The sequence below is a fragment of the Prunus mume genome, linkage group LG4 (assembly GCF_029339155.1).
Source record: "Prunus mume cultivar Tortuosa linkage group LG4, ASM2933915v1, whole genome shotgun sequence".
In the NCBI taxonomy this organism is placed as follows: domain Eukaryota; kingdom Viridiplantae; phylum Streptophyta; class Magnoliopsida; order Rosales; family Rosaceae; genus Prunus; species Prunus mume.
This window is the reverse complement of record NC_142701.1, coordinates 12022525-12047311: the sequence shown is the minus strand read 5'-3', so window position 1 is coordinate 12047311 and position 24787 is coordinate 12022525. Positions and strand designations below refer to the sequence as shown.

General features: G+C 38.0%; 3 protein-coding genes and 1 pseudogene across 4 annotated transcripts; 2 read left to right on the top strand and 2 right to left on the bottom strand.

The window, feature by feature from the left end:
- Window positions 1-614: 614 nt before the first annotated feature.
- LOC103327814 (ATP-dependent 6-phosphofructokinase 6-like) lies at window positions 615-6389 on the bottom strand (annotated as a pseudogene). Its single transcript, XR_001677753.2, has 13 exons — window positions 6104-6389; window positions 5358-5404; window positions 5215-5254; window positions 4969-5031; window positions 4745-4882; window positions 4287-4445; window positions 4135-4188; window positions 3899-3967; window positions 3664-3793; window positions 2398-2658; window positions 1809-1857; window positions 1527-1681; window positions 615-1145 (listed from the first exon to the last, which is right to left on the bottom strand). The product of XR_001677753.2 is annotated as an ATP-dependent 6-phosphofructokinase 6-like (transcript).
- A 2227-nt stretch (window positions 6390-8616) lies between these two features.
- On the top strand, window positions 8617-14201 carry LOC103327815 (Insulinase (Peptidase family M16) protein). Its single transcript, XM_008230179.2, has 13 exons — window positions 8617-8801; window positions 9507-9743; window positions 9854-10150; window positions 10599-10766; window positions 10989-11156; window positions 11270-11350; window positions 11528-11594; window positions 12459-12556; window positions 13077-13149; window positions 13243-13313; window positions 13503-13552; window positions 13782-13894; window positions 13989-14201. The coding sequence occupies exons 1-13, from the start codon at window positions 8766-8768 to the stop codon at window positions 14039-14041; spliced, it is 1512 nt and encodes a 503-aa protein (XP_008228401.1). The 5' UTR covers window positions 8617-8765; the 3' UTR covers window positions 14042-14201.
- Window positions 14202-17876: 3675 nt separating this feature from the next.
- Window positions 17877-20353, top strand: ABO5 (ABA Overly-Sensitive 5). The gene is made up of 2 exons (XM_008230180.2): window positions 17877-18800; window positions 18918-20353. The coding sequence occupies exons 1-2, from the start codon at window positions 18015-18017 to the stop codon at window positions 20121-20123; spliced, it is 1992 nt and encodes a 663-aa protein (XP_008228402.2). The 5' UTR covers window positions 17877-18014; the 3' UTR covers window positions 20124-20353.
- A 113-nt stretch (window positions 20354-20466) lies between these two features.
- On the bottom strand, window positions 20467-23411 carry LOC103327817 (Ribosomal protein S5 domain 2-like superfamily protein). The gene is made up of 4 exons (XM_008230181.2): window positions 22704-23411; window positions 21663-22103; window positions 21004-21084; window positions 20467-20838 (listed from the first exon to the last, which is right to left on the bottom strand). Exons 1-4 carry the CDS (start codon window positions 23188-23190, stop codon window positions 20747-20749), a joined length of 1101 nt encoding a protein of 366 aa, XP_008228403.1. The 5' UTR covers window positions 23191-23411; the 3' UTR covers window positions 20467-20746.
- Window positions 23412-24787: the final 1376 nt, after the last annotated feature.

Genomic DNA, 24787 nt, shown 5'->3' with positions numbered 1-24787 from the left:
TACTGATATTTACTCGTTTCGACTCCAAAGGGTTTGGATTTAATAATTTATTATGAAATAATAATAAAAAAGAGTTTTTTTTATATTTAAACTCCACACTTTTCTTTGTTCACTTCAATACTTACATTATTAAGCTCTTAAGTTTTATTATTGTGTAAAAAAACAAAAAAGATCATCCAATTTAATACTTAACTATAATACATCTATACACACACCTCACCACTCTTCATATAAAGTTCAAGAAAAACACTAAACCACTCTTCATATTAAGTTTAAGAAAAACACAAACTCTTATTGCTAGATTACTCATCTTTCAATCCAAGAAACCTACTACTCTCATCTTCTCATCACAAACCCTACACTACCATCTTCTCTTCACAAACACATTTGACAACAAGTGTTTTTTTTTATTCTCTCTTTTAGTAATGTGTGGCTAGTATGAACTTAGAGTAGTGAGGAGCAAAATAACAAGGCATCGAGTGTAAAGTGTGAGATTGATGAGTTTTTTATTTTTATTTTTTAATAACGGGTGTGTATTTAGGAGTAGTTCAGGAAAATAGTAGTTCTTAAAATTGTGAAAATTTGAATCAGAAGTTGAGAACTTAGAATACAAGTTGAACAAAGAGAAGTATGAGGTTTAAATTGAACTCTTAAAAAACCCTTGGTTGGGGGAAAACGTCGACTCATAATTGCCGGGGAAAACTCAAATTTAATTCTTTTCACCAATGAACACACACAACTTCATACATCAACATATAAACACTGAAACCTGAAACACCACCGGGTTTGGGTGCTCTTGTAAGAAAATAAACCATATCAAACTGGGAAGCAGAGATGGAGCGAAATTGAAAAGGGAACAGCAAACACAACGATCTTTGATTTTGCCAAATAAGCTGCTTGTTGGTCTTTTTTCCTACTCCTTTGGGTCAGACGCTGCAGTCCTTTGGGTCAGACGCTGCAGTTGCTTCAATATGGTTTTCCCCCTCTATCAGTTGGGCTTCAGCTTCTGTATCCTCTTTCTTCGTTTCGGCGACCTTTTTGGCGACCACTTTAGGATCCAAGAAGCTTGGCTGATTGGTTGATGATAATAACCGTGCCCACATTCTGTCAGTAATCACAACCTTGTTCTGCCTCTCGGTCACACGCTACACATTCAAGAAATAAGCAACTTATACAAACAACTCAAACACAAGAATTACAATATACAGCAGTAGCCGGATACCCCAAATGATGTGAATTCTATTTTCTGCAGATATTCTTGTACTACTTGCATCATATTTCCTGTCCTAATGGTCCATTAGTTTGTTCAGGGGAAAGGTAGATGCTCAAGATCTATCCCTATAAGTCACATTGTTGTCTGAGATGGTCGGAACTTATGTATCATGTAGACAAGAAGCACCAATCTAGAATGCCATGCAAAAAATTTACCATGTTTATATACATGCAAAGAGATCCCCACTTCTGAATCGTATGCTCCTTTCTTTTATTGAGATAGCTAATTAAACCAAGAATAACATATAACTTACACAGAATGGAATATAAGCATGTCTTCCATTAACAGGCCCAACAGTGAAGCCTGTGTATCCTGCCATCGCACCATGAATGGCACTGTGAGCAAGAAGGGTGCAATATACATTATCAGATGCATTGCCTGGAATAGCACGGATCATGTAAGTGGGATCTGCAGGCATGCACAAGAATTGTTGGGTTATATAATTTGTTCCACAAGGCTACACATGCACAGAATCAAACAATAAAAAGACAATATTTCAGTCCCCAAAAAAAGGCACTGTTCCAGAAGAACGAACCTATGTATTTGAGAGTTATATTCATATTTCTCCGTTTCGAGAAGTGGTCCTACAAGAACATAATCAATACATATAGTAAGAAGTGGCATGCCTCTTATCAAGTCACTCCAAAATGCTCTGGACAAAATAAAACAATAAAATACCACAAATGATGTCCAATTTAATTAAAAAAACAGACCATATTTCTTTTTGCCTGTTCTGTAAAACCTTGAAATTTTGGAATGTCACCAAGGATGCCAGCAAATCCTCTAGGCAATATCTTCTGGTGATACTAGGACTACTCTATTGCTTACTAAGAAAAAGGACTTGTAGGGAACTGACTTTATTTGTCTCTCTATGATATTATTTAAGGATTTGAGAAAAGATATTTATGACCAATAGCTTGAGCTTAAAAATGTTTGGCTGCTAGACACAATCTTCTCCAGTCCCTGTGTTTTCTTACGGGTGATAGGGTTATTGTAGATACTATGTTTCAGAATCGACATGCTTACAACATATAAAGACTAACGAAACTAGAGAATTACACAAACAAGGCGTGGGGAACAACTTATCTAACATCAGTCATAGAAATTTACATTGGCATCTATACCTTAATATTCTGCGATAACCACAGGCCAACATCTTGGAGAAGCTTATTTCCTGAAGCATCCTGCTCATCTTTAAGCAGGCTTTCAGAAAGAAGAACTTCTCCTGCACCTTCAGCTACTACTATAACTATGTGGCCATCCTCTTGAGCCTTTTTTCAATGTATTCATAAAGTCCACCAGGTCCTTCCAGATAAAAAGGTGATTCTGGAATCAGCAACAATCCACATCTCGGCTGGCAAGAGTAGCATACATTGCTATGAATCCTGCATGACAAAATTATATCTGACAATATGAACTACATAACACTAGATAAGAACTTCACTTGTTGGTTGGACAACGTGAATATTTGGAGGCTACATAACATCAAGCACCCATGAACATTAGCTTAACACTAGGTTACCAAAGTGGCTTTCTTTGTATTCATAATTTGCAGAAAATTTTGAATCGGTTGTTAATAACCACAATAACACCCAAACCAAAAAGGAATAGATACATACATATATATATATATATATATATATATATATTTGGACTGATACAAAAAGGAATAGATGTAAATAAAGAAACACAGACCTTATTCCAAGGCTACTAATTCTTATTTTTTATTTGATCAGAGTCAACCTAAGTATTAGGAGTGTAAATGACTATGAGATAAACCCAAACCAAATCTTATTAACATCTTGGAATGACAGGGATGCATAGAGAGGTCTTGAAATAATACAAGTGAAAAGGATCAAGGACAACATCACTGAAAAAATAGTATAGAAAGAGACAAATATTGCAATGGGCAGAAATGAATTAACAATGATTTACAGGAATCAGAAATCCAGATAATATATAGAGTCTCAAAGAGTAGTGTGTTAGACAAAATCTCCCCCCTCACCATCCATAGAAGGAGAAGCAAACAGCAACTGTTTTAGCATACACCGCGAGTCTCATCAATGGATATCCTATTAGTAAGTCCACCTGGGTGGATTCAATCAGATTTTGATATTGTCGACCGATTTGTGCGTATATGCAGAAATATTTCCCATTATTGCAGCAGATCCCATATTCAATAACAACGGAAATTGAAACTAATTCATACTAAATTGTATGATACTCATATCTAGTTGATATGCAGATGGTACAGCCATTACACGTGAAATGGATAAATAAGATAACATCCGGTGGCATAACACCACATTGTGAGCCAATTTTCAGATTATCTTCTGCAACATGCTCTAAAACTAAGCAACTTTAAGATTATATAGAGGATTGATACTTACCACTGTAGCGGCCCATTAACTTGACAACGCCAATACCATTCTCAACGCTTTCGGCTTCAACATGAGCTGCATTTATGGCTCGTTGAGCCTCCTCAACAGCAGAGTCAAAACCAAAGGACTTGTCTATAACCTGAATAAAAGTAAGCATGGAATCCAAAATTAAGACTGTTTCGAAGAGTGAATGCCAGTGTTAAATTAAATGCATCAGATCAGTCATGCATGGAATTAGGAGTACCGGAATGTCATTATCAATGGTTTTTGGAATTCCTGCCACTGCAACTTTGAGGCTACGCCTCCTGATTTCCTGCATTAAATAGTGGTAAGTGAGTAACTAAACATTGTCCTCGAGTCACTTATTTTAACATCCCATATTGTTGCCCAATACTCTCAAGATTGTTAAATCTTCCAAACTACTTTTTCCCAGGAAGCACTAGAGATCACTGCTCGTAGTGTCACATCAAACTGCATTACCTCAAAAATCACCGCAGCTCCTTTCTGAGTTCCATCTCCTCCAATTACATAAACCTAGCAAGCATAAACATACGTTAGTATATGCACAAAAGTTGTTGAATAAATCAAAGTCCTCATAACTGAAATCTGAAACATATGCAGACAATACCAACCTGATTGATTCCTCTGTCCTGAATGCTGTCCACAATCTTAGACGTATCATGGCCCCCTCGTGATGTCCCAAGGATGGTACCACCACGTTTGTGGATGTCATTCACAACCTTTGGTGTTAAGGGGACTGTATTTCTGGCATAAAAACCTCTGTATCCACCCTACATGTAGAAAATTACTTCCTTAGTTCATGATATTGTTCAAGCATGCATGAGAAAAGATTATAATGAACTGAGTTTTTTAATTTTTCATTTAAAAAAATTATATCAACTGATAGGCCACAATTAAATTATAGCATGTTATTTTTACCTCAAATAGTATGAAAAGTGAGGGAAAGAAATGATTCATTACTAAAGTCCATTTTTCATGCATCTTTAGCATTTTATTTTCTCCTATTTTGAAATATGATAATGAAGATTTAGAATGTATTTGAATGTACGTCAAATATGCCTTTACTTACCTCTATTCCAAGAATTCTTTTGACATGATACATGTGGTTTAACCCACATACTAGTTCTCTAATAACAGTATTCAGGCCTGGACATAGGCCACCACATGTCACAATACATGCATGCACTTCATCTGATTCGAAATATACCTGAAAAATATTCAATGGCATGTCATTTGACTAGAATACATAAATACAAGAACAATAAATATATGAAAAAACTAGGAATGTAAAACCTTCTGACGTGGTCCAGAGCGCCGAAAGTGTGTCCCTCTTGGGCTATCCTTATGAACAACAATCTACACAAAGAAGAACATTATGGAATTAGAAGACATGCACAAACCTAGTGTCTAAGCTTTTATACAACTGTGAAGCCTGAAATTGTAAGATATTACAATTTTCATATCACTAGTAATTTGTATAAGATATATATTAGAAAAATAAATACACAATTAATACAGCAAGCACTGAATATTACTCACCTTTTGGGCAACAGTATCATCCGCATTAACGAAATACTGCCTGGCCAACACAAGATCAATTTGTGAATTATCAAGATCACAATTGAATGAGTGACATCACATGCATTTTCTGTGAAGCAAGGAACTGAAAGAGCCAAACTTACTTAACAACTGAATAGGAAGGGTTGTTTTGTAATGGATTGAGGTATGTCTGCAAGATATCATCAGGAAGGTAAAACTGTCAGTCAGACAGATATCCTTTCCTCTAGCAGCAAACAAGAAAACTGTTATTAAAATGAAAAATAAAATAAATCTCTCATCGGAGTAATTTTAAGAAGCACAGAACATATGAAAGGTTTTTCCTTTTGTCCTAGCATATGATCAAATAAATTATTCAATTCCCATTTCTTATCAAATTTAATATTTTTAAAAACCTCATAGAACTTGGGATTAATAATAATAATTAAATTTCTTTACTTTTCCATCCGATTCTAGACCACTAAAATATTAATAATAACCATTTATATATTTTATATATAATTTCCCAAAAAAAAAAAACCAGTACACCAATTCCGTGTGCTGAGGCGGCAAAAACTCAAGAAATTAACATAAGTTAAAACGCAATTCTGAAAAGAACAAAAGAAGATCACAGGTTTTTGCACTGACTTCACAGACAGTCATCTCAAAAAGCTTCGTTTTGGCTGACACCTACTATGGCCAAAAAGCAACCCCCCACCGCAACACTGAACTTGCAGAAATTACAAGCCCAAGGAAGAAGAAGAAGAAGACCACATGTGTTTTAGCAGTTACAGTAACTTGATCAAAAATCAAAATATATAACTACACACTGATAACACAATTTCCTCTGTTTTCTGAAGCAGAAGAGAGAGAAGGAGAGTTGCAGACTTACAGGGAGGTCAGGGATGTAATCAACCAAGTGAGGAACATCTTCGAGAACGTAGCCACCCTCGCCGGTGACGATTTTGGGCTCGGAGTTGTTGGAAATTGCCATCTTGTCCCTGAAGCCGTTCTCTCTGGGAGAACTGGAACTGGAGCTGGAGCTGGGAGAAACGGCGGAGGAGAAGTAGCGGGGGTGATCTGGAGTCGCAGGGTAAGAGTTAGTCGGGTCGAAGCAGCGGAACCTGGGCCTTGAAATGGAGGCAGAGCTGGCCATATTAGTATTGGGTTTTAAGATACTAGTACAGAGTTTTGGAACACCCGGCGTATTTGTAGCCGTTGATGACGATTAATCAGACAGTTCCCAGTCCAACGTGTTGACTAAACAACAGCTCACTATTCTTGAATTTGATTTTTCTATTATTCCCTTCAAAAATGACTACTTTCTTGTCAAAAGCTGAAGGCTTAATTTTCCTTGATGTTTCAAGATGGAAAATATTATTTCGACCAAAAATAAATAAAATAAGGAGCGCGTCGGCTTTAACACACTTAACTAAGCGCATATTTGCTACCATATTAAAAATGACACCACACAACTTTAAAATTTAGAGTTAAAATGCTTCGAATTTATGTTATGGTATGTATTTATTTGCAATGTGATTAAGTGAAAGTTCAGTACAACCTAAATAGAATCTTTATTAATTGTTAAAAATTACTTACGTGTTGAAGTACTTGCAATGTTACATGTTTAAATATTGGTGTCATTTTTTTAAAGATTTTTGGGGCCTTGATAGTTCATGCTGGTTATTGGTGACATCCAAAGGCATGCTTGGTTTGTGGGTCATGTGTCACGCCCTTTACTTAGTTTTCCATCACATAATTTTAAAGTGTCCTTAAGTCATCAAAAGCAATTATTTTGATGTATGACGTTGTTACAGTCCCGCATGGGCAAAAGCTTTTTAGAATTCAGATGTCGACATATAGAAAAGAAGAAAAATTAAGGAAGAAAAGGTTCGATTCCAATTGTTTCATGTGTACAAAATATTCCCTCTGTTGGAATTTGTTCAAGAACAAATAATCTTCTACAATATTTTCCAGTAGGGGTCCAATTTTTCTGTTCACAAATGCCCTGTGCCTACCCTGTTTTCTTGCCAACTTCGTGACATGTGGCAAGCCACTTAACTCTGTTAATTCTATTTATTTTTACTAGAATAACAAAAAATAAAATATGCGCAACCCCACACCATCCTTACATCCCGACCTCTACACACCCCTGCAACCTCCCATCGCCAAAAGATCCTCTCTCTCTCTCTCTCTCTCTCTCTCCCACCAGCACCTTTTTTTTTCTTACTCCAATGGCAACCCCACCCTGCATCATCTCTCAATTGAGGATATTCTAAGGTTTGAGAATTGAGCCCCTCTTTGTCCAAAGAGCATAAATCTTTAGACTCTCAAACCCCTCTCAGGCCACAACAGCATTCCAGTCACAAAATCCAAAAGAACCCAAAATTCAAAGAGAAAGAAAACCAAAATTAATTCATATTCAAAAACCATTCGTGTAGTCTAATGCTTCTATCTTCTGGATTGTGCCTCAATTCTCATTCCCGAAAACTGACTGAAACCCCCATGCACTCAACACCAACCAAGCCGACTGGCACCCATGGTCGATGAATCCAGTTCAACCGAATTGCACCCACGAAACATCAAAGAATGGATTTTTAATTCTAAAATTTGGAATTTTGGGTTGGAATTTATTAAAGTTTATGTGAAGGAGGGGTGGGGTGGTTCTCTGTCTCTGTCTCGGTTGGCTGGCGGTAAGTAGGGGAGAGAGAGGGAGGGGAGGTCTCGTGGTGGTGGGGTGGGGCTGGATCTGCGAGGCTTAAGTCGGAGTAGGGGAGGACGAGGATTGGCTAGTTAGGATGACTTAACAGCGTAACATGGTTAAAAGTGTGTTAAGTGGTTTGCCACATGTCAAAAGGCTAGCAGGGAAACAGGGTGGCACAGGATAGTTGGTAACATGAAAATTGGACTCCTTGTTTCCTCCTACCTTGGCTGCCGAGTGCCAAATCATTTGACTATTTCAGAGTTGGATGTTAAAACCACTAATGTTTAAAATAAATCAATCAATCAAATTATCCAAAATGAGAACCACCCTATAAAAAAATTATTTAAAAATTTAAAAATAAAGTTACTCTCATATCGAAAATAACAAAAAAAGCGTTTACATAACGACGAAAATAACGTGCATACTCTAAAGTGATGCACATATATCACTTACAAGTATTCCCTATCTCAACCACATATTCTAAGAAAGTACTTGTTTTGTTTTCCTTTTAATCTGAAAAAAAATAAGGACACATAAGAAGAAGGGTTGATCAAAATTAATTGGATATTAAAAAAAAAAAAAGAGAGTAGAAGAACGGTTGATCAACATACTCTTGTTGGGCCTGGCCTTTTGAGTTTTGTGTTGGGCCTCTACTTGTTAGTGAAGCCCCATACTATCTGAGAATATTTCTCTATTGGTCCAAGATAACAAATAAAAAAAAGGGATTGAACTCTCTTTTATTTCAACAGCCTCCACTCTTGTGTTGTTCTCAAACCTTTTAAAGAGAACAGAGAGACCTGCAAATCCCTAATAGGTTTCTAGGGCTTCAATCAATCCGAGCTACATCACCATGTACAAAGCAGCCTCACGACTCAGGGCTCTCAAGGTCAGTACCAAACTGGGTCTTCCGAAACACTTTCTTCCTTTATAGTTGCTGAGAGGAAGTGTAAATCATGTTGGATGATGAATCTGCGGTTCTTAAGATCCACGCTTAAATTTACTGGGTTTTTATTTTATGTATTTTCTAATATTTTTATGACAGATATTTGATTTGATTTTATAAAATGATTGGTTAATGCGAATTTATAGCATTTTAGTGTAATTAGATTTTGTTTGTAGCTTCAAGTGATGATTTTTTTAATGTTGTATTGACATTTTTGTTGGTTGCTGGGGAATTGGAGTAATATAATGGATATAAGTTTATGGTCCTCATGTATTATGTGTACTTTTCTTTTGCTTTTTCTGTTTAAAATGAGAAATCTAACTCGACCCAATTCAGGCATTGTTGAATGCAGTTCTGGGTGAATTTGTTCTTGGTTTCTATTGTGGTGCTCTGTTCGAATAAGTCTCATATATGCTTCTTGGTCACAATGGATTTATTTTTGTAAATTTAAAGAGATGGATTTCTTTTTATCTGGTTGGTGTGTGTATTTTAACTTGTTTGGTACGGATCCTAAAATTTAGTTTCTGAATAAATATAAATCTATCAGGAGAAATTAAGGGCAGTTACTAGATACAAACAATTTTTGTTCTTGATTATCTACATGGTGGCATTGACTGTTCCATGTTGCACTATTCACTGTCTGAATAGGGCCATGCCGGAAATTTGGGGGCCACCAGGTTTGCAACAAGTGCAGCTGCTATAAAGCCAGCCTCAGGGGGTATCTTTAGCTGGCTGACGGGGGAAAGCTCCAGTACTCTTCCTCCTTTGGAAACCCAACTCCCAGGTGTTAACCTTCCTCCTCCACTACCTGATCATGTTCAGCCAAGCAAGACTCAGATTACAACTCTGTCAAATGGTGTTAAAATAGCTTCAGAAACATCACCGGTATGTAAGAGTCGTTATGATGTAGCTTTACTTTGTTTTAATGTACCCCCTTCTCTGTTTACTGTTCAATCTTGTCGATTGATTTGTTACTTCTTGTCTTGATTAATCAGAGTCCTGCGGCCTCCATTGGATTATATGTCGATTCCGGTTCCATATATGAGACACCCGAGTCGAGTGGGGCTTCACACTTGTTAGAGCGACTGGCTTTTAAGAGTACAACCAACCGGAGCCACTTACGCATTGTGAGGGAAGTGGAAGCAATTGGTGGTCACATAGGAGCCAGTGCCTCTAGGGAGCAAATGGGATACACTTTTGATGCTATCAAAACCTATGTTCCTCAAATGGTGGAACTGCTTGTTGACGCAGTGAGGAATCCTGCCTTCTTGGAATGGGAGGTCAATGAAGAGGTAAAATTTCTTCATCAGTATTCTTTGAAAGTTAATGGGCATCATTTTAGGATTGTTTGTTTGAAAAAAATACTGTGGTACACTCATTTACCTTTCTAAAGTTCGTTATAAGTCTCCCCATTCTTTGGTAGGCGGGAGGAATTTGGGGTGATGGAAGGTTGAACTGAACTCAATGAATTATACCTCTTCCAATAAATTGTTTGAGCATTTGAAAGAGAGAAGTCCAATCAAATTTGGGATAATTAACAAAGTTTAATTTCAGCATATTCTTTGAAATTGGAATTGTTTATGAATTTATAAAAAAATAGTCTCTTATCTTTTTCTATGATCTTGAATGCAATCAAAACAATTTTGTAGTGTTGGTCTCCATACATGGTTATTTTTGTCAATTTTTCAAAAACTTTAGCTTTGCCATATGTTCATATTCTGTAGAATTTTTTTTGTACAGCTGAAGAAGGTGCGGGCAGAGATTGGTGAACTATCTAACAATCCTCAGGGCTTACTCCTGGAGGCAATTCATTCTGCTGGTTATTCTGGCTCACTGGCAAATCCTCTTCTGGCTTCGGAAGCAGCATTGAACAGATTGAATGGCAGCGTCTTGGAGGATTTTGTTGCTGTAAGATTAAAAAAAAAAAATTATGAATACTGCATGCTCAAGTCAACTATCTCTTACCCTAAAAGTCCGTTGAATACTGCATGTGAAATATTAGTTATTATTTTTGAATAAATAATCTGTGCTCTTGGTTACTTTTCTTTAACCTTTTTAAAAAAAATCCATATTTCTATCCATGTGCTGTGTGGTGTGGCTACTGACTAGTGGCTGATGTGGGAATTTCAGGAGAATTATACGGCTCGTCGGATTGTTCTTGCAGCTTCAGGGGTCGATCATGAGGAGATTGTATCTATCGCAGAACCACTTCTTTCTGACCTACCTAGTGGGCCCCGCTCTGAGGAGCCACAATCTAAATATGTTGGAGGAGAATATCGTCTTCAAGCTAGTCCATCGGTTTGTATTTCTGCTCATTCACAGCTTCAGAGTTGGTGCTTCATGTCTACTTATATTCCTCATTATCTAATTTGTTGCTAGCATGCTTATCTGCTATACTCCTGTTGTGCCAGGAGACCCATATAGCTCTTGCTTTTGAAGTTCCCGGCGGATGGCGACAAGAGAAGCAAGCCATCCTTTTGACGGTTCTCCAGGTTTCACATTTATCTGTGGAATGTTTATGAGATTTCATGCATGTCAAATGAATTCTGTTTGACGAATTTCTGTGTTTTGTATCTATATCCCCTCTCTGGATTACGTTCTTAGTGACATGTGATCATAAGAGAGACTATGCCATACTTGGATGACAATAATACTTTTGTATTTTGCAGTTGCTTATGGGAGGTGGTGGTTCTTTCTCTGCCGGGGGACCTGGAAAGGGGATGCACTCAAGGCTATGTAAGTTTTACCCAGGTTTTCTAGTTTATTGTTAATTAGCTTGAATGGTTGATTATTTTAACTATGATTTTCCTCCTTTGCTATTTAAGTTTTGTTTTCTAGTTTATTGTTAATTAGCTAGACTGCTTGATTATTTTCACTATGATTCTCCTTTCTGTACATGCAATACTTTTAAACCCCTTAAACTCTACTTTCTATTTACCTCTTTCATTTCTTGTTTTTCTGGCACCCCGTCCCTCCTAAACAAGAGAAATGCAGCAGGTTTGATATCTGGTGTTAAATCCACAGTCTGCTCGTGTGTAATTTGAGAAGCGTATACACAGAAACTGTATAGAATAACATCCCTCCTTGCTCGTCTCTCCTTGCTTTCTTGCCTGTTTACAATAAAATCGTGTGGACATCCGGATAAGAGAATAACTGAATATATATATCTTGATTATTTTCACTATGATTCTCCTTCTTTCTGTACATGCAATACTTTTAAACCCCTTAAACTATACTTTCTATTTACCTCTTTCATTTCTTGTTTTTCTGGCACCCCATCCCTCCTTAACAAGAGAATGCAGCAGGTTTGATATCTGGTGTTAAATCCGCAGTCTGCTCATGTATAATTTAAGAAGCATATACTCAGAAACTGTATACAACAACATTCCTCCTTGCACGTCCCTCCTTGCTTTCCTGCTTGTTTACAATAACATCCGCACGAGAATAACTTGCGGACATCCGGATAACAGAATAACTGTATATATATATGTGTGTGTGTGTGTGTGTGCGCGCGCGCGCACGTGTGTGTGTGCCAGGGATCCTGTTTTAGAAGCTATATGTATTCTTGTTTCACTGATCATTACTATCATTTGACAACAGATCTCCGCGTTTTGAATCAGTTTCAAGAGATTCAGTCCTTCTCTGCCTTCAACAGCATCTTCAATGATTCTGGGCTGTTTGGCATTTATGCTAGCTCTGTAAGGCCCACCCTTTAGTTCTAAATCTTCATGGTTAATGTGGCTTGCATTTTGTTGGATAGATTGCTAGGTAGTGCCTGTGCATGTTGGGTGTGCATGAATTGGACAGTCTTTTTGTGTCAGAAGATAGACTCATTAAGTGGTTTATCAATTTGACATCCATCTGATTTTTGTTATCTTAATTTCAAGTCCGGCTATTGATATTTTCTGTTGGAATTGTGCATGAGGTTTTTCTTCTGCATTTAACTTGAGTTTATGATGTGAATTTTCACATATTGGAGCTAAGTTTCCAATCAAGCTAATTTACAATGGCTTTTCTATACATAAGGAAAGTGAACTTTTATTGGATCTAGAAATTTGCATGGGAGAATTCATCAAAGTGGTCTAGTTGGGGGAATCATCATGTTTTGTATTATGTGATATGAATCATCATTCAGCTTATAATGTTGTTTGGTATATAATTAAAGTAAGTTTCTTAATTTTTAGAATAATTTTCTTTTGTTGCTATTTTTGAATGTAGGCCAGTGAATTTGGATCAGAACTAGTTGATATAGCAGCTAAAGAATTACTTTCAATTGCAACACCTGGACAAGGTTTGTTCTGCATTTTCTTGTTTTTCTTCTTGTACTTGAAAGATTTCTGATTTATGTTTCTCTTTGCTAAGTTTCTTTTTTCCATGTCGGCAGTTACGGACGTACAGCTTAAACGTGCCAAGGAGTCCACAAAGGCTGCGGTCTTAATGAATCTAGAATCTAGAGTATGCCCTCTCTCTCTCTTACGCACACATACACAGAATCTTCTTGTTTTCTTGTGTTGAGTCTTTGACCTCCATTTCTCCTTGCCTCATATAATTATACTACTATAATGGTTCTCTTACACACACATTTCAGTATTTGTTGTTTGAGGTTTGGTCATAATTCCTGGGTCTTTTATTTTCATTTTGCAGATGATTGCATCAGAGGACATAGGGAGGCAGGTTTTGACATACGGAGAGAGGTGTGCAATATCTAGATGGAACCATTTTTCCCTATTTCACTTCAATCCTCTTGCTCAAATTTCTTTTACCTTTTTGTTTTCTATTTATTTTACATCACTCTAGTGGTATGACATTATTTGATAGCCCTTACTTAAGCCTCTTTATGGTTTAGTAGAATTTTAAAATATTGAAGCATTACAGTGTTTCTTGTGACATGCTAAGCTATACCGTCACTATTAACCATTGCAGGAAACCTGTGGAGCATTTCTTGAAGACAGTAGAAGAAGTGAGTTTGACAGATATTACTACAATTGCGCAAAAGATTATTTCTTCACCTCTAACAATGGCATCATTTGGCAATGGTAAATTTCCAATGCTTTACACTGATCTCATATTGAGATATTACTATCGTTTGATTAAGGATGAGAAAATTAACCCCTCCTGTTTTTGTGGCAGTTTCGAATGTCCCCAGTTACGAATCAGTCAGCAGACATTTCCATGCAAAATGAGAGGTGCTTCTGCTATAATTTTTTTGAATCACATGGCTTCTTACGACTTCCAAGTTATTTGCCTTGTCGGCATTGTCGAAATAAAATTTTGAAAGGAAAAATTTGATCCAAATTGCATGTATCAGGATCCATTTTGCCAATATTATGTATTCTCTCTCTCTCTCTCTCTCTCTCTATGGGAGAGACGCCCTTTGCCTTTTTACTATACTAATATTTGATTATATTCTTTTCAACCTTTCTTGGGGTTGAAGTTTGTGCTCAGCAGGAGTACCAGATTTAATTTCATAATGGGGGTATAATTCAATCTTTTTACGATGTAAAACATTTGCATTGCTTCATTTGCTTGGAGAATGAACCCTTCCGTGGATGCACTGGGTTGTATAACTGAACAAATAACTAGCAAGAAGAGCGTAACTTGTTCAACTATTTTTAAATTTTTGCACGAGGTGTGATTCATGGTATTATTTTGTGGCATCCATGTAGAATGCTACAATCTTTGACAAAAAAGGAAAAGAAAAAGGCTGCTACAATCTATACAATGTGAGATAATGTAGAAATATAAAGAAAAATAATCCGGTTCTGTAGTTTTCTATTATAAATAACAGATTAATACATTTTCATTCTTCACTAACAGATTAATACCTTTTTCATTGTTTTACTTCCCTCTTTTTCTCCCAATTTATCAATCAACTCCATTTTCAACTTTAGGTTTTTTTTCTTCCAAAAAAATTACAAAGACATAATGTGTTTGGTTAAATTTTATTTGCAATATTCGTAAGAGATTTGTAACTCAAGTGAATCGTTTTAAAACATATTTATGCTGATGGGTGTTAGTTTTTTTTTTTCTTTTTTCCCCTTAACCTTGTGTCTGTTTTCATTTCACATTAGTGTGACTATATTTTATGCCCGTTTGATGATCATTTCATTTTTAGTTTTTATGTTTTGTGCTAGAGTATAGAGGAAAAATAGAGAGAAATGAAGTGGAAATGAGAATGAAGATGGGATTGAGGGAAGATGAGAGAGGAAGGAGTAACAAAAGTGAAAACTAAAACTAAAAACTAAAATCTATTTGAAATTGTTTTCACTTTCAAGTTTTTGTTTTCACTTTTGTTACTCCTCCCTCCTATCCTCCCCTCTCATCCTCTCACTCACTCACATTCTCACTTTCATTTTCCTCTATATTCTAGCACAAAAAATGAAAACTAAAAACTAAAATGTACGGTGAACACATGTCACTCCCCGGACTCGAGGGTTGATGGAAATCCCATGTTCGGGCGTGATGAATGGTATCGAGCGAATTTTACTATTTCATTAAATTGTTTTGTTATTCATCGACATGTTAAATTAATGTTTAGGATGCAACCCGATCAGTGATGATACATGGGGAGGATTCCAGTGGGGCTCGATGGCCTCATCCAATAGACGAAGAAGTATACATCGCCGCTCACGCAAAAGCTTATGTGGACGTAGTTAATGAAGTTATAGATACAGATATAGAAGGATGTTTTATACACCAAATATGCAGAGATCTGGTTGTTAGACATCGGTTGCAAGCCAACAATATTATGAGTCAATATCAATTAAATATTGAAGCACATTCTTACGACTAGGTGTTAGAGATGCTGCGATTATAGTTGCTGATATTTGGCCACCACTGTGATAGACTTACCATATGTTCTAGAACCACATGAGTTAAACTTACTCATGTCCCAGTACCCGAAGATGAAGCATATTTGAACTTCTGGACCTTGATGCTCTATCTGGGTCTATTACATCAGTTGCTTCAGTGATTATCACTGAACCACAAAATTCTAATCCAACTGTCATCAATCTAAGTTATGATGAAGAAAATGAACATCCTAAGCCTCTTATCCCTCCCGTTGAAATTATAGACATTAGTTCTGATGATGAATAGATTTTCTCAAAAGTTTGACTAATAAAATAGATAGTGTGAACATAACATGCTAATTTTCTTCATCAGAACTTAGATTGATGACAGTTGGATTAGAATTTTGTGGTTCAGTGATAACCACTGAAGTAGCTGACGCAATAGACCCAACAGATAGAGCATCAAGGTCCAGAAGTTCCAAATATGCTTCATCTTTTGGGTCTGGGACATAGGGGTAAGTTTAACTCATGTGGTTCTGGAACATATGGTAAGTCTATCCTTGGTGGTGGCCAAATATCAGCAACTATAATCGCAGCATCTTCTAACACCTAGTCGTAAGAGTGTGCTTCAATATTTAATTGATATTGACTCATAATATTGTTGGCTTGCAACCGATGTCTAACAACCAGTCTCTGCATATCTGGTGTATAAAACATCCTTCTATATCCTGTATCTATAACTTCATTAACTACGTCCACATAAGTTTGGTTCCATAGACGGCTGTGGTATACTTCTTCGTCTACTGGGATGAGGTCATCGGGTCCCACTTGGAATTCTCCCCATGTATCATCACTCTGATCGGGTTGCATCCTAAACATTAATTTAACAAGTCAGTGAATAACAAAACAATTTAATGAAATCATTAAACTCTTCTGTCACTCCCGCACTGGTCGGTGGAAATCCTGCTCTCGGTGAGCGAGGAAAAAAATAAAAATAAAAAGAAGCCAAAACTCCAAAATCTTGCAACTTTACAATTAATAAATAAAGCTCTATCACTCTCATATAATTTAGCCTTAACTGGTTTAGTCCTCCTCTTACCCACTAATTCATCTGAAAAATTAGACAGGATAAGGAATGAGCAACCACCACTCAATAGGGACATGAGACCTTACCACAGTAAAATGATATAACTAAATTAAGTGACGAACAATCACATAACATATAAAAGATAATAATGCATGAATGGTCTTCATCTAATCTCGTTAATTCATATAACTGGCCAAGCAGACCTGCACATCACATATCATGCTTATACCACTCGGTCCCGAATACCCATTTATATGAACTAACCCCTATCTCAAATCATCCCATAATTTTCCCTTTTGTTAGTCATCTTGTCTAACTCCTTGTCGCCAGACCTGCATCACCCAATAAAAACTATGTGCATTGTGGGATTCCTGAGATCTGGTACCTACCAAGAGCTAGACTCAACTACACAAAAGATTATTTCCATTACCCTCTTTTCCATACTTTCTTCATCAACCCAAGAATTCCAGCCATCTTTGATAACATATGAACATGTCAATATTAATAAAATAAAATAATGATAATTAACAAAACATAAACAACCAATAACAAAGAATATCAACTAAACTGTAATACCACGCATAATATAATGCTCACGAAATTTAATTAAATCAATCCCCGTAAAGGCCCCCAAGAAACTCCTACCTTGATTCCAAACCATTGCTCCAAGTTAAGAAAATACAAGCTAAGCCCCATATCTCCTCCAAGAATTTCATCACTCTCTCTCTCTCTCTCTCTCTCTCTCTCTCTCTCTCTCTCTCTCTCTCTAGATGTAGTAAACCATTTATAAACGTAGACTTCTATTTATAGTAGTAGAACAAGAAATCCTTCATTGCTTAATATTCTTGGCGGCAACAATATAGGATAACAACAACCAGTTGAGGCTATCTTCAATTTTTGCATGTCCTGCCACCTAGCAAGAATGGTGGCACCATCTCTAGCTACAATACTCTTGATCCAACACCTCATGCTAATGAGTCCACCTCAAGCTTCTTACCAAATATATATTTTAAGCCTTAACTCCTAAATTTTCAATAAAATACTATATATATATAATTTATAAATTATATGGCAAAATATTAAATCTTTTATATAATTTTATAAATACGGTTCAAATATCAATTGTCTTTCCGCATTGATAATTGTTATCCAAAATTTTCTGCCTCACTCAACACGACACGTCGTTTACTTTGAACCCCTTAACCAAAAACAGTCCAAACCAAACCCAGTCCCTCTCCGAGCATAACGACTCCAAAACCAAACACTAAGCGCCACACCATGACACCCCGCCGCCACCTGGGGCTCCTCGCCCTCACGAAACCCACGCGCTCAACCACCTCCGTTCCCACCATGCGCCGCCACTACGCCACGAAGTACACTGCCAAGATAACCTCAACCTCCCCAACGGGCCTCTCCGTCTCCGCCGAGGTGACCCCACCACCGCCCCTCCCCACAGACATCCGCGGCTACGCTCTCCCGCGACGCGACCTCATCTGCAAAGCCACCCAAATCCTCCTCCGCCAGTCACCTTCCGCCACGTCGTCCGACCCCTTCTCCGACCTCTCCGACTACCTCTCCTCCCTCTCCCTCCACCTCACCTCATCTGAAGCCTCCGAAATCCTGAAATCCCTCAACTGCCCCGACCTCGCCATTAGATTCTTCCGGTTTTGTCCCTCGCTTTCCCCGAATTTCCACCATGACTCCTTCACCTGCAACCGCCTCCTCCTCATTCTCTCCAAGTCCACCTTCCCTGCCCGGTTCGACCTCGCCCGGTCGATCCTCCGCGACATGGACCGCTCCAACATACGTGGCAACATCTCCACCGTCAACATCCTCATAGGCCTGTTCGGCGACACTGAAGACTTGCAGACGTGTATTGGGTTGGTGAAGAAATGGTGTCTCAACATGAACTGCTACACTTACAAGTGCTTGCTTCAGGCCTTCTTGCGCTCTCACGACTCCACCAAAGCCTTCGATACTTATCTGGAAATGCGGCGTCGTGGTTATAAGCTCGATATTTTTGGCTACAATATGTTGTTGGATGCGCTAGCCAAAGACGAGAAGGTTTGGAATTTGAATGAATGAATTGAATATATGACCTTATCGTTGCACTCACGTTTGAATTCGATGTGGGTTTTTGTGGGTTTCTGATTTTCTGATGTGCAGCAGAAAATTTGACAGGTTGAGCATGCATACAAGGTGTTTGATGATATGAAGAAGAAGCATTGCGAGCCGGATGAGTTTACGTACACGATCATGATCAGAATGAGTGGGAAATTGAGCAAAGGTGATGAGTCTCTGGGGTTGTTTCAGGAGATGATAACAAAGGGTTGCAGTCCTAATATGATTGTTTACAATACTATGATTCAGGCTCTTGCTAGGAGCAAGATGGTTGAGAAGGCCATCATTGTGTTCTCAAAAATGGTGGAGAACAATTGCAGGCCTAATGAGTTTACGTACAGTGTGATTTTGAATCTTTTGGTTGCTGAAGGGCAGCTGGGTAGGTTTGATAAGGTGGTGGAGATGTCGAAGAAATACATGACTAAGTCAATATACGCGTATCTTGTGCGGACGTTGAGTAAATTGGGTCATGCCGGTGAAGCTCACCGGCTGTTCTGCAACATGTGGAGCTTCCATGACAGGGGGGATCGGGACGCGTACATGTCGATGTTGGAGAGTCTGTGTAGTGCTGGTAAAACCGCGGAGGCCATTGACATGCTGAGTAACATTCATGAGAAAGGGGTAACTACTGATACTATGATGTACAACACAGTTTTGTCAGCTCTTGGAAGGTTGAAGCAGGTATCTCATCTCAGTGAACTATATGAAAAGATGAAACTTGACGGCCCCGAACCTGACATATTTACGTACAATATTCTGATTTCGAGCTATGGTAGAGCTGGGAAGGTTGATGAGGCTGTGACCATATTTGAACAGCTTGAGAACAGCGATTGTAAACCTGATATCATCTCTTACAATTCATTGATCAACTGCCTTGGCAAGAATGGTGATGTGGATGAAGCCCACATGAGGTTTAAGGAGATGCAAGAGAAGGGTTTTAGCCCTGATGTTGTAACCTACAGCACTCTCATCGAGTGCTTCGGCAAGACAGATAGGGTTGAAATGGCATGCAGGTTGTTCGAGGACATGCTTGCTCAAGGCTGCTACCCTAACATTGTAACATACAACATCTTGCTCGACTGTCTTGAGAGGTGTGGGAGGACTGCTGAGGCAGTGGATCTGTATGCAAAGCTTAAGCAGCAGGGGTTGACACCGGATTCGATTACATATGCTGTGCTTGAACGATTGCAGAGTGGTTCACATAGGAGAGTCAGAGTTCGCAGGCAGAGTCCGATCACAGGTTGGGTTGTAAGCCCTTTAAGATGATGGAAGGGTTTTGATGTATATTAGCCACTGAAGGTTGTAGTTATACCCAATATTGCATCGTTGCTTCTTTGGAGGCATCTTTTAATCGCAGCCAAGCATGCGGCTGTTGCCTTGACAAATTGTTGGATGTTAAAGGATCTGCGGTTGATAAATTGTTGTCCATAACCACATGGTTAAGCCATAATATTTTGATCCACTCAACCTCTAATAATATGATCTCAAATTGTAAATATTGTTTGCTTTTGCAACGAGATTTTGATCAATTACTTTTGTCTCGTAATACATTGTAATTTAATACACCAATGCAATTACTAAGCCAAAAATAAATAAGCAATCATACAAATGCTATCAACCTCACTTCAAAAACCTAACTCAAGTATCATGTCGGGTACAAAACTTAAAGCTGTGGAAGCAACAAAGAATCAGAAACAAATCATATAGCTTCAAATGCTTCTCGGATCACATAATCTACAAAATTGTTCTATTACTCATCGACCGTTACAAGCTACCACCACAAATGCCTTGCAAGGCCATAAGAGTGAATCTCAACAAGTTATTGCTGTAAATCATACTTTGAGTTCCTAATCAATACTGGTGTAGAAAACCAAGCTCGCAACAATTGATCAACGCTTGACCCATTGGAAGCTCTTCCTTGCCTTTGCTTTTCCTGGTTTTTTCCTTTCCACCACACGTGAGTCCCTTGTCAAGAAACCAGCTGGAAAGACAAGTGAACAACTGGATTAGCAAGAAAGCAACATAGCTATAAAAGATCATTTATAAGAAAACAAATTAGTAAAATTGACAATTTACAAGGTTAGCATCTGTTTCTCCCTATCAATTAGAAATGACAAACGCACAAAGGGGAGGAGAAATATATTACAATCTCTTAGTGCAGGACGCAAGTCGGGTTCCCAATTTTGCAAGGCCCTGCTTACTCCTAATTGAATTGCTCCAACTTGACCTGTGAAAACCACTCTTAATTTTCCATAAACAGACGTATGCAATGGATTAACATGCTTTTAAAATTAACAATTTGCACAAAGTTACGGTATATTCGTACCCAACTAGTAAATATAAAGAAGAGCAAAGTAGCATAAAACAAACTTAATGTATTACAATAAATTTGTCTGTAATTCTGTCAAGATATTTTGGCTCTGATTTTCCTATCATTTTCTTTGGCCTCTTCCTGTTTATATATCTGGTTTCAAGTATAAAGCTAACCAACAACTAGAGCACCCTAACAGCTTAGGAAGAAAAACTCACTAACGTCCATTTCATCTATTTTAAGGAGTCAAATTGAACATTGGACCCCATAAGAATATGGGCAGAAAAAGTGTCCACTAACATACGGAGCTGGACAAAAAATTGTTCTCCATGATGTCGGCAGTGTAAGTACTAAGTAGTGAGACAACACTGGTTGCAAGTTCAAGGATAAAGGAGGGAAACAACAGTTGCAATGGATCGCAAACAAGTCAATACGAAGGAAGAAGTTAACATATAAACCATAATAAGATGTGTATCTCCGAAACTTAGGCTTACCTGTGGTGCCACCTCCTTGAACAGTACACTCAATGTCCCAAAGGCCCAACGTTTTTGTCTCAGAGAAAGGTCGAAGAAGGGCAGCACGATGGTCAAGCATTGGGAAATAGACATCAAATTGTTTATCATTAATCGTGAATTTCCCATCACCAGGTTGAATCCAGACACGTGCTACACTGCATTTCCTTCTTCCTGTTCCATAAGCTCTCCCCTTGTCGTCTACTTGTCTCACTCTTGCTTTTGCAGCTTCCTCCTGTTTCTGGCGCTCTATTTCAGCTCTTAAGGATTTTCTGGTAGTTTTCTCATAACGAATGTCTTCTATTTCTCTTAGAGGGGGCAATCCATTTATCCCTTGAAAATCCTTCAATGCAATCAAAGTGTCAAGCATTTCATCTGTGATTCCAGATGCAGCAACAAGGTCACCAAATGCACGATTTGCACCTGCAATTACCATACTGAATCAGTATACAATTGAACAATTCACCTGACAAGTGGAAGTAAAAGAAAAAATGTGAATCACTCAACTTATTCCAGTCAACACAGGACATCACTGATCAAGTTAAAACACAAATAATGAATAAGCAACTTCATCCAAAGTGAAGTATCATTTAAAAAATATAACTCCAACAAAGTATAAAAAATGGTTTTAAGCCAAATGTGGAATACACATCCAAACCAAGCAAATATGTATTCATTTTAACTCGTCCTCCCATCGATTCAACAAGTAGTAGTTCTCAAAAGCAGGATTCAGAACGAAACAGACAATACACGCATGGACATAAAATGACAGAAATTGCTTGGTAAACTTAAAGACGTCTCAACAAGCTTTCAATCAGTTCCTTCTCAACAAACTTAAGAGAAGGAGACATACAAATGCTTGATGCCCAAATCAACCAAAAGGCAATAGTACAGTACAAGTGGTTCCACTAAGCTTAACATTTTTCTAGTCTTTCCCATATCTATGATTTCAAACTGGAACACATACATCAAAATGTGTGTTCACATCAAACTGTTATCTCAAAATTAACAAAAAGGAACTACCTTTGAGAACAGCAGTGAGCTCCTGCTCCTCTTTCTCAAGCCTCTTAGCCTCCTCAGCCTTGTCAATCTCCTCTCTACTACTCCTGCGAATCTCACCGTCGGTTGCAGCAACAGTCTGTACACCCTCACCGATATCGAACAAGTCACTCTTCTCCTCCTCTCCCAAGCTCCAAGGCTTGTACCCCTCCACTGTCTCCCACTCCTCCCCGCCTTTCTCTTTCAACCACGAATCGGCCTCGCCGGAATCGGCGACTCCGGAAACGTCCCCGGAGCTCTCACCGAACAAAGGGTCGAACTTTCCATCAGTTTCCTGAGAAAGTTTCCAAACATCGGATTGGGAGGGGCCCTTGCCATTGTCACTGGAGAAGAACCTCGGCACGAAGGTAGTGAAAACAGGGTTTTGGGGTTGGGGAGATGGGTGGAACTTTGAGGAGATTAGGGTTAGGCGAGAGAAATGGGAGGGTTTGGGGAGCAGACGAGAGAGCATGGTGATGAAGCAGACAGAGAAATGTTAGGGTTTTTTCCTTTAATTTTGTGAATTTTTAGGGTTTAACAAAAAAAAACGTTGGATTTTGTGGCGATCATAATCAGAAGTGAAAACCCTGAAAACTTTGAACGCAGCAAAGCGGCGATGCGCCGGAGAGGGAGAGAGAGCTGCAAGGGTTTTAGGCCAGCACGGGCGGACCGGTTTCTGTTAGCAAAAATGGTAGGATCCGATATTTGGGTTCAAAAGAAAAGAATAGCTCAGGATGGGCTTTATCGGGGCTAGCCCGTTAAGTTTTGGGCTGATGAAGTGCCACTTCACAAATTTTTTTTAAGAAGGAACTATGGGGAAAGGTGCAGAGTTTCAGAAGAATTATTTTATATGCTTTTGTTGAGATTTTAATGTTGAAGTTGAACTTAAGGGTAAATTGTGAAATTGTGGATATGAGCTTAGTTAAATTGGCTAAAGCGGAAATGCTCCCTATTATGTACATGAGTTCGAATCCTCCTCCTCGTAGTTGTTAAGTTTAATGTTTGAAATTTTTTGGTTGAATCTACTTACACTTATGCATTGCAACAATGGATTGATTAGTGCACCCAAGTAACCACAACGACACTATATAAATGTTAGAAACGTAACATTCATTTATACAATTAACCCAATTTTTGGTAGACTTTTATTTATAGTGGCTGGTATAGTTTTTATTTTATTTTATTTATGCGAAAAGAATTAAATTACAAAGAAAAACTACGAGACACGCAAGTCCAAACAAATCAAAATTAAAAGAAGAAGAACACGCCAGGTGGAAATCATTCTCCCAAATCTTGGACCGCGAAAGGCTATGGAACTAACCATTGCCAAAGTTCAAGTGGGTGGTATAGTTACATTTCTCCTTTCACATTGGCCTCTTTCATAATAAAAAAAAGTCAACCTTATTTTAAGTAGCCCATAACCAACCATTTAAAAATAAATTAGCTTTTATTTCTTTACAACGTAAACAATTAATTGGTTTTAATTCCAATTTTCAAATAAGGGAGATGAGGCGGCCTTGTTTTCATTTCTTTGCGTTGATATGAGTCGAACTTAAGACCTTTTTTATTAAGTGAAGGTAACTACCACATGACCGAAAGCTAGTTTGAGATGATCCGACCTTCACTCCATTGCCCCACCCCTATTTTCATGTTAGTGTCGTGTTTTTAAGTTTCATTTCACATGACACTACTGCGTCTATTTTGTGTATGTTCTTATCATTTCTTGGGAAATTATAACTACCAGGTCCCTTTTAAAGTTTCCACTCTTCATGAACCATCCATCAATACAAAGTCGTTCGCAGATTTTGCTAAGATACCCAGGCCCCACAATTATATTTGGTCCAGTAAATGATAGAGAAAGCCTTGTCCTTCAGCCCAAAACCCAATTATGAACCCTATTATCCAACATTTTTCAAACATGAAGATTCGATTTCGTCTTGGATAATTAAAATTACTATTCAAAGTTGGAAATTTTATACCTAACTAAATATTGGTTAGATTACCAATGAATTATTAGTTGGAGCGGCCTAGGTCTTTGGTGCACTTTCACGTGTTTTTTGATTCAAGCT

What these genes read in the sequence shown, in the direction of transcription:
- LOC103327815 (XM_008230179.2), top strand. Translation starts at nt 8,766, where the DNA reads ATGTACAAAGCAGCCTCACGACTCAGGGCTCTCAAG. An exon ending in CACGACTCAGGGCTCTCAAG is followed by an intron (nt 8,802 to 9,506) that starts GTCAGTACCAAA and finishes CTGTCTGAATAG; the next exon opens with GGCCATGCCGGAAATTTGGG. An exon ending in AATTGCAACACCTGGACAAG is followed by an intron (nt 13,150 to 13,242) that starts GTTTGTTCTGCA and finishes CCATGTCGGCAG; the next exon opens with TTACGGACGTACAGCTTAAA.
- ABO5 (XM_008230180.2), top strand. Translation starts at nt 18,015, where the DNA reads ATGACACCCCGCCGCCACCTGGGGCTCCTCGCCCTCACGAAACCCACG. An exon ending in CGCTAGCCAAAGACGAGAAG is followed by an intron (nt 18,801 to 18,917) that starts GTTTGGAATTTG and finishes AAAATTTGACAG; the next exon opens with GTTGAGCATGCATACAAGGT.
- LOC103327817 (XM_008230181.2), bottom strand. Translation starts at nt 23,190, where the DNA reads ATGCTCTCTCGTCTGCTCCCCAAACCCTCCCATTTCTCTCGCCTAACC. An exon ending in GCTCACTGCTGTTCTCAAAG is followed by an intron (nt 22,104 to 22,703) that starts GTAGTTCCTTTT and finishes TGGTAATTGCAG; the next exon opens with GTGCAAATCGTGCATTTGGT. An exon ending in GCGTCCTGCACTAAGAGATT is followed by an intron (nt 20,839 to 21,003) that starts GTAATATATTTC and finishes TTGTCTTTCCAG; the next exon opens with CTGGTTTCTTGACAAGGGAC.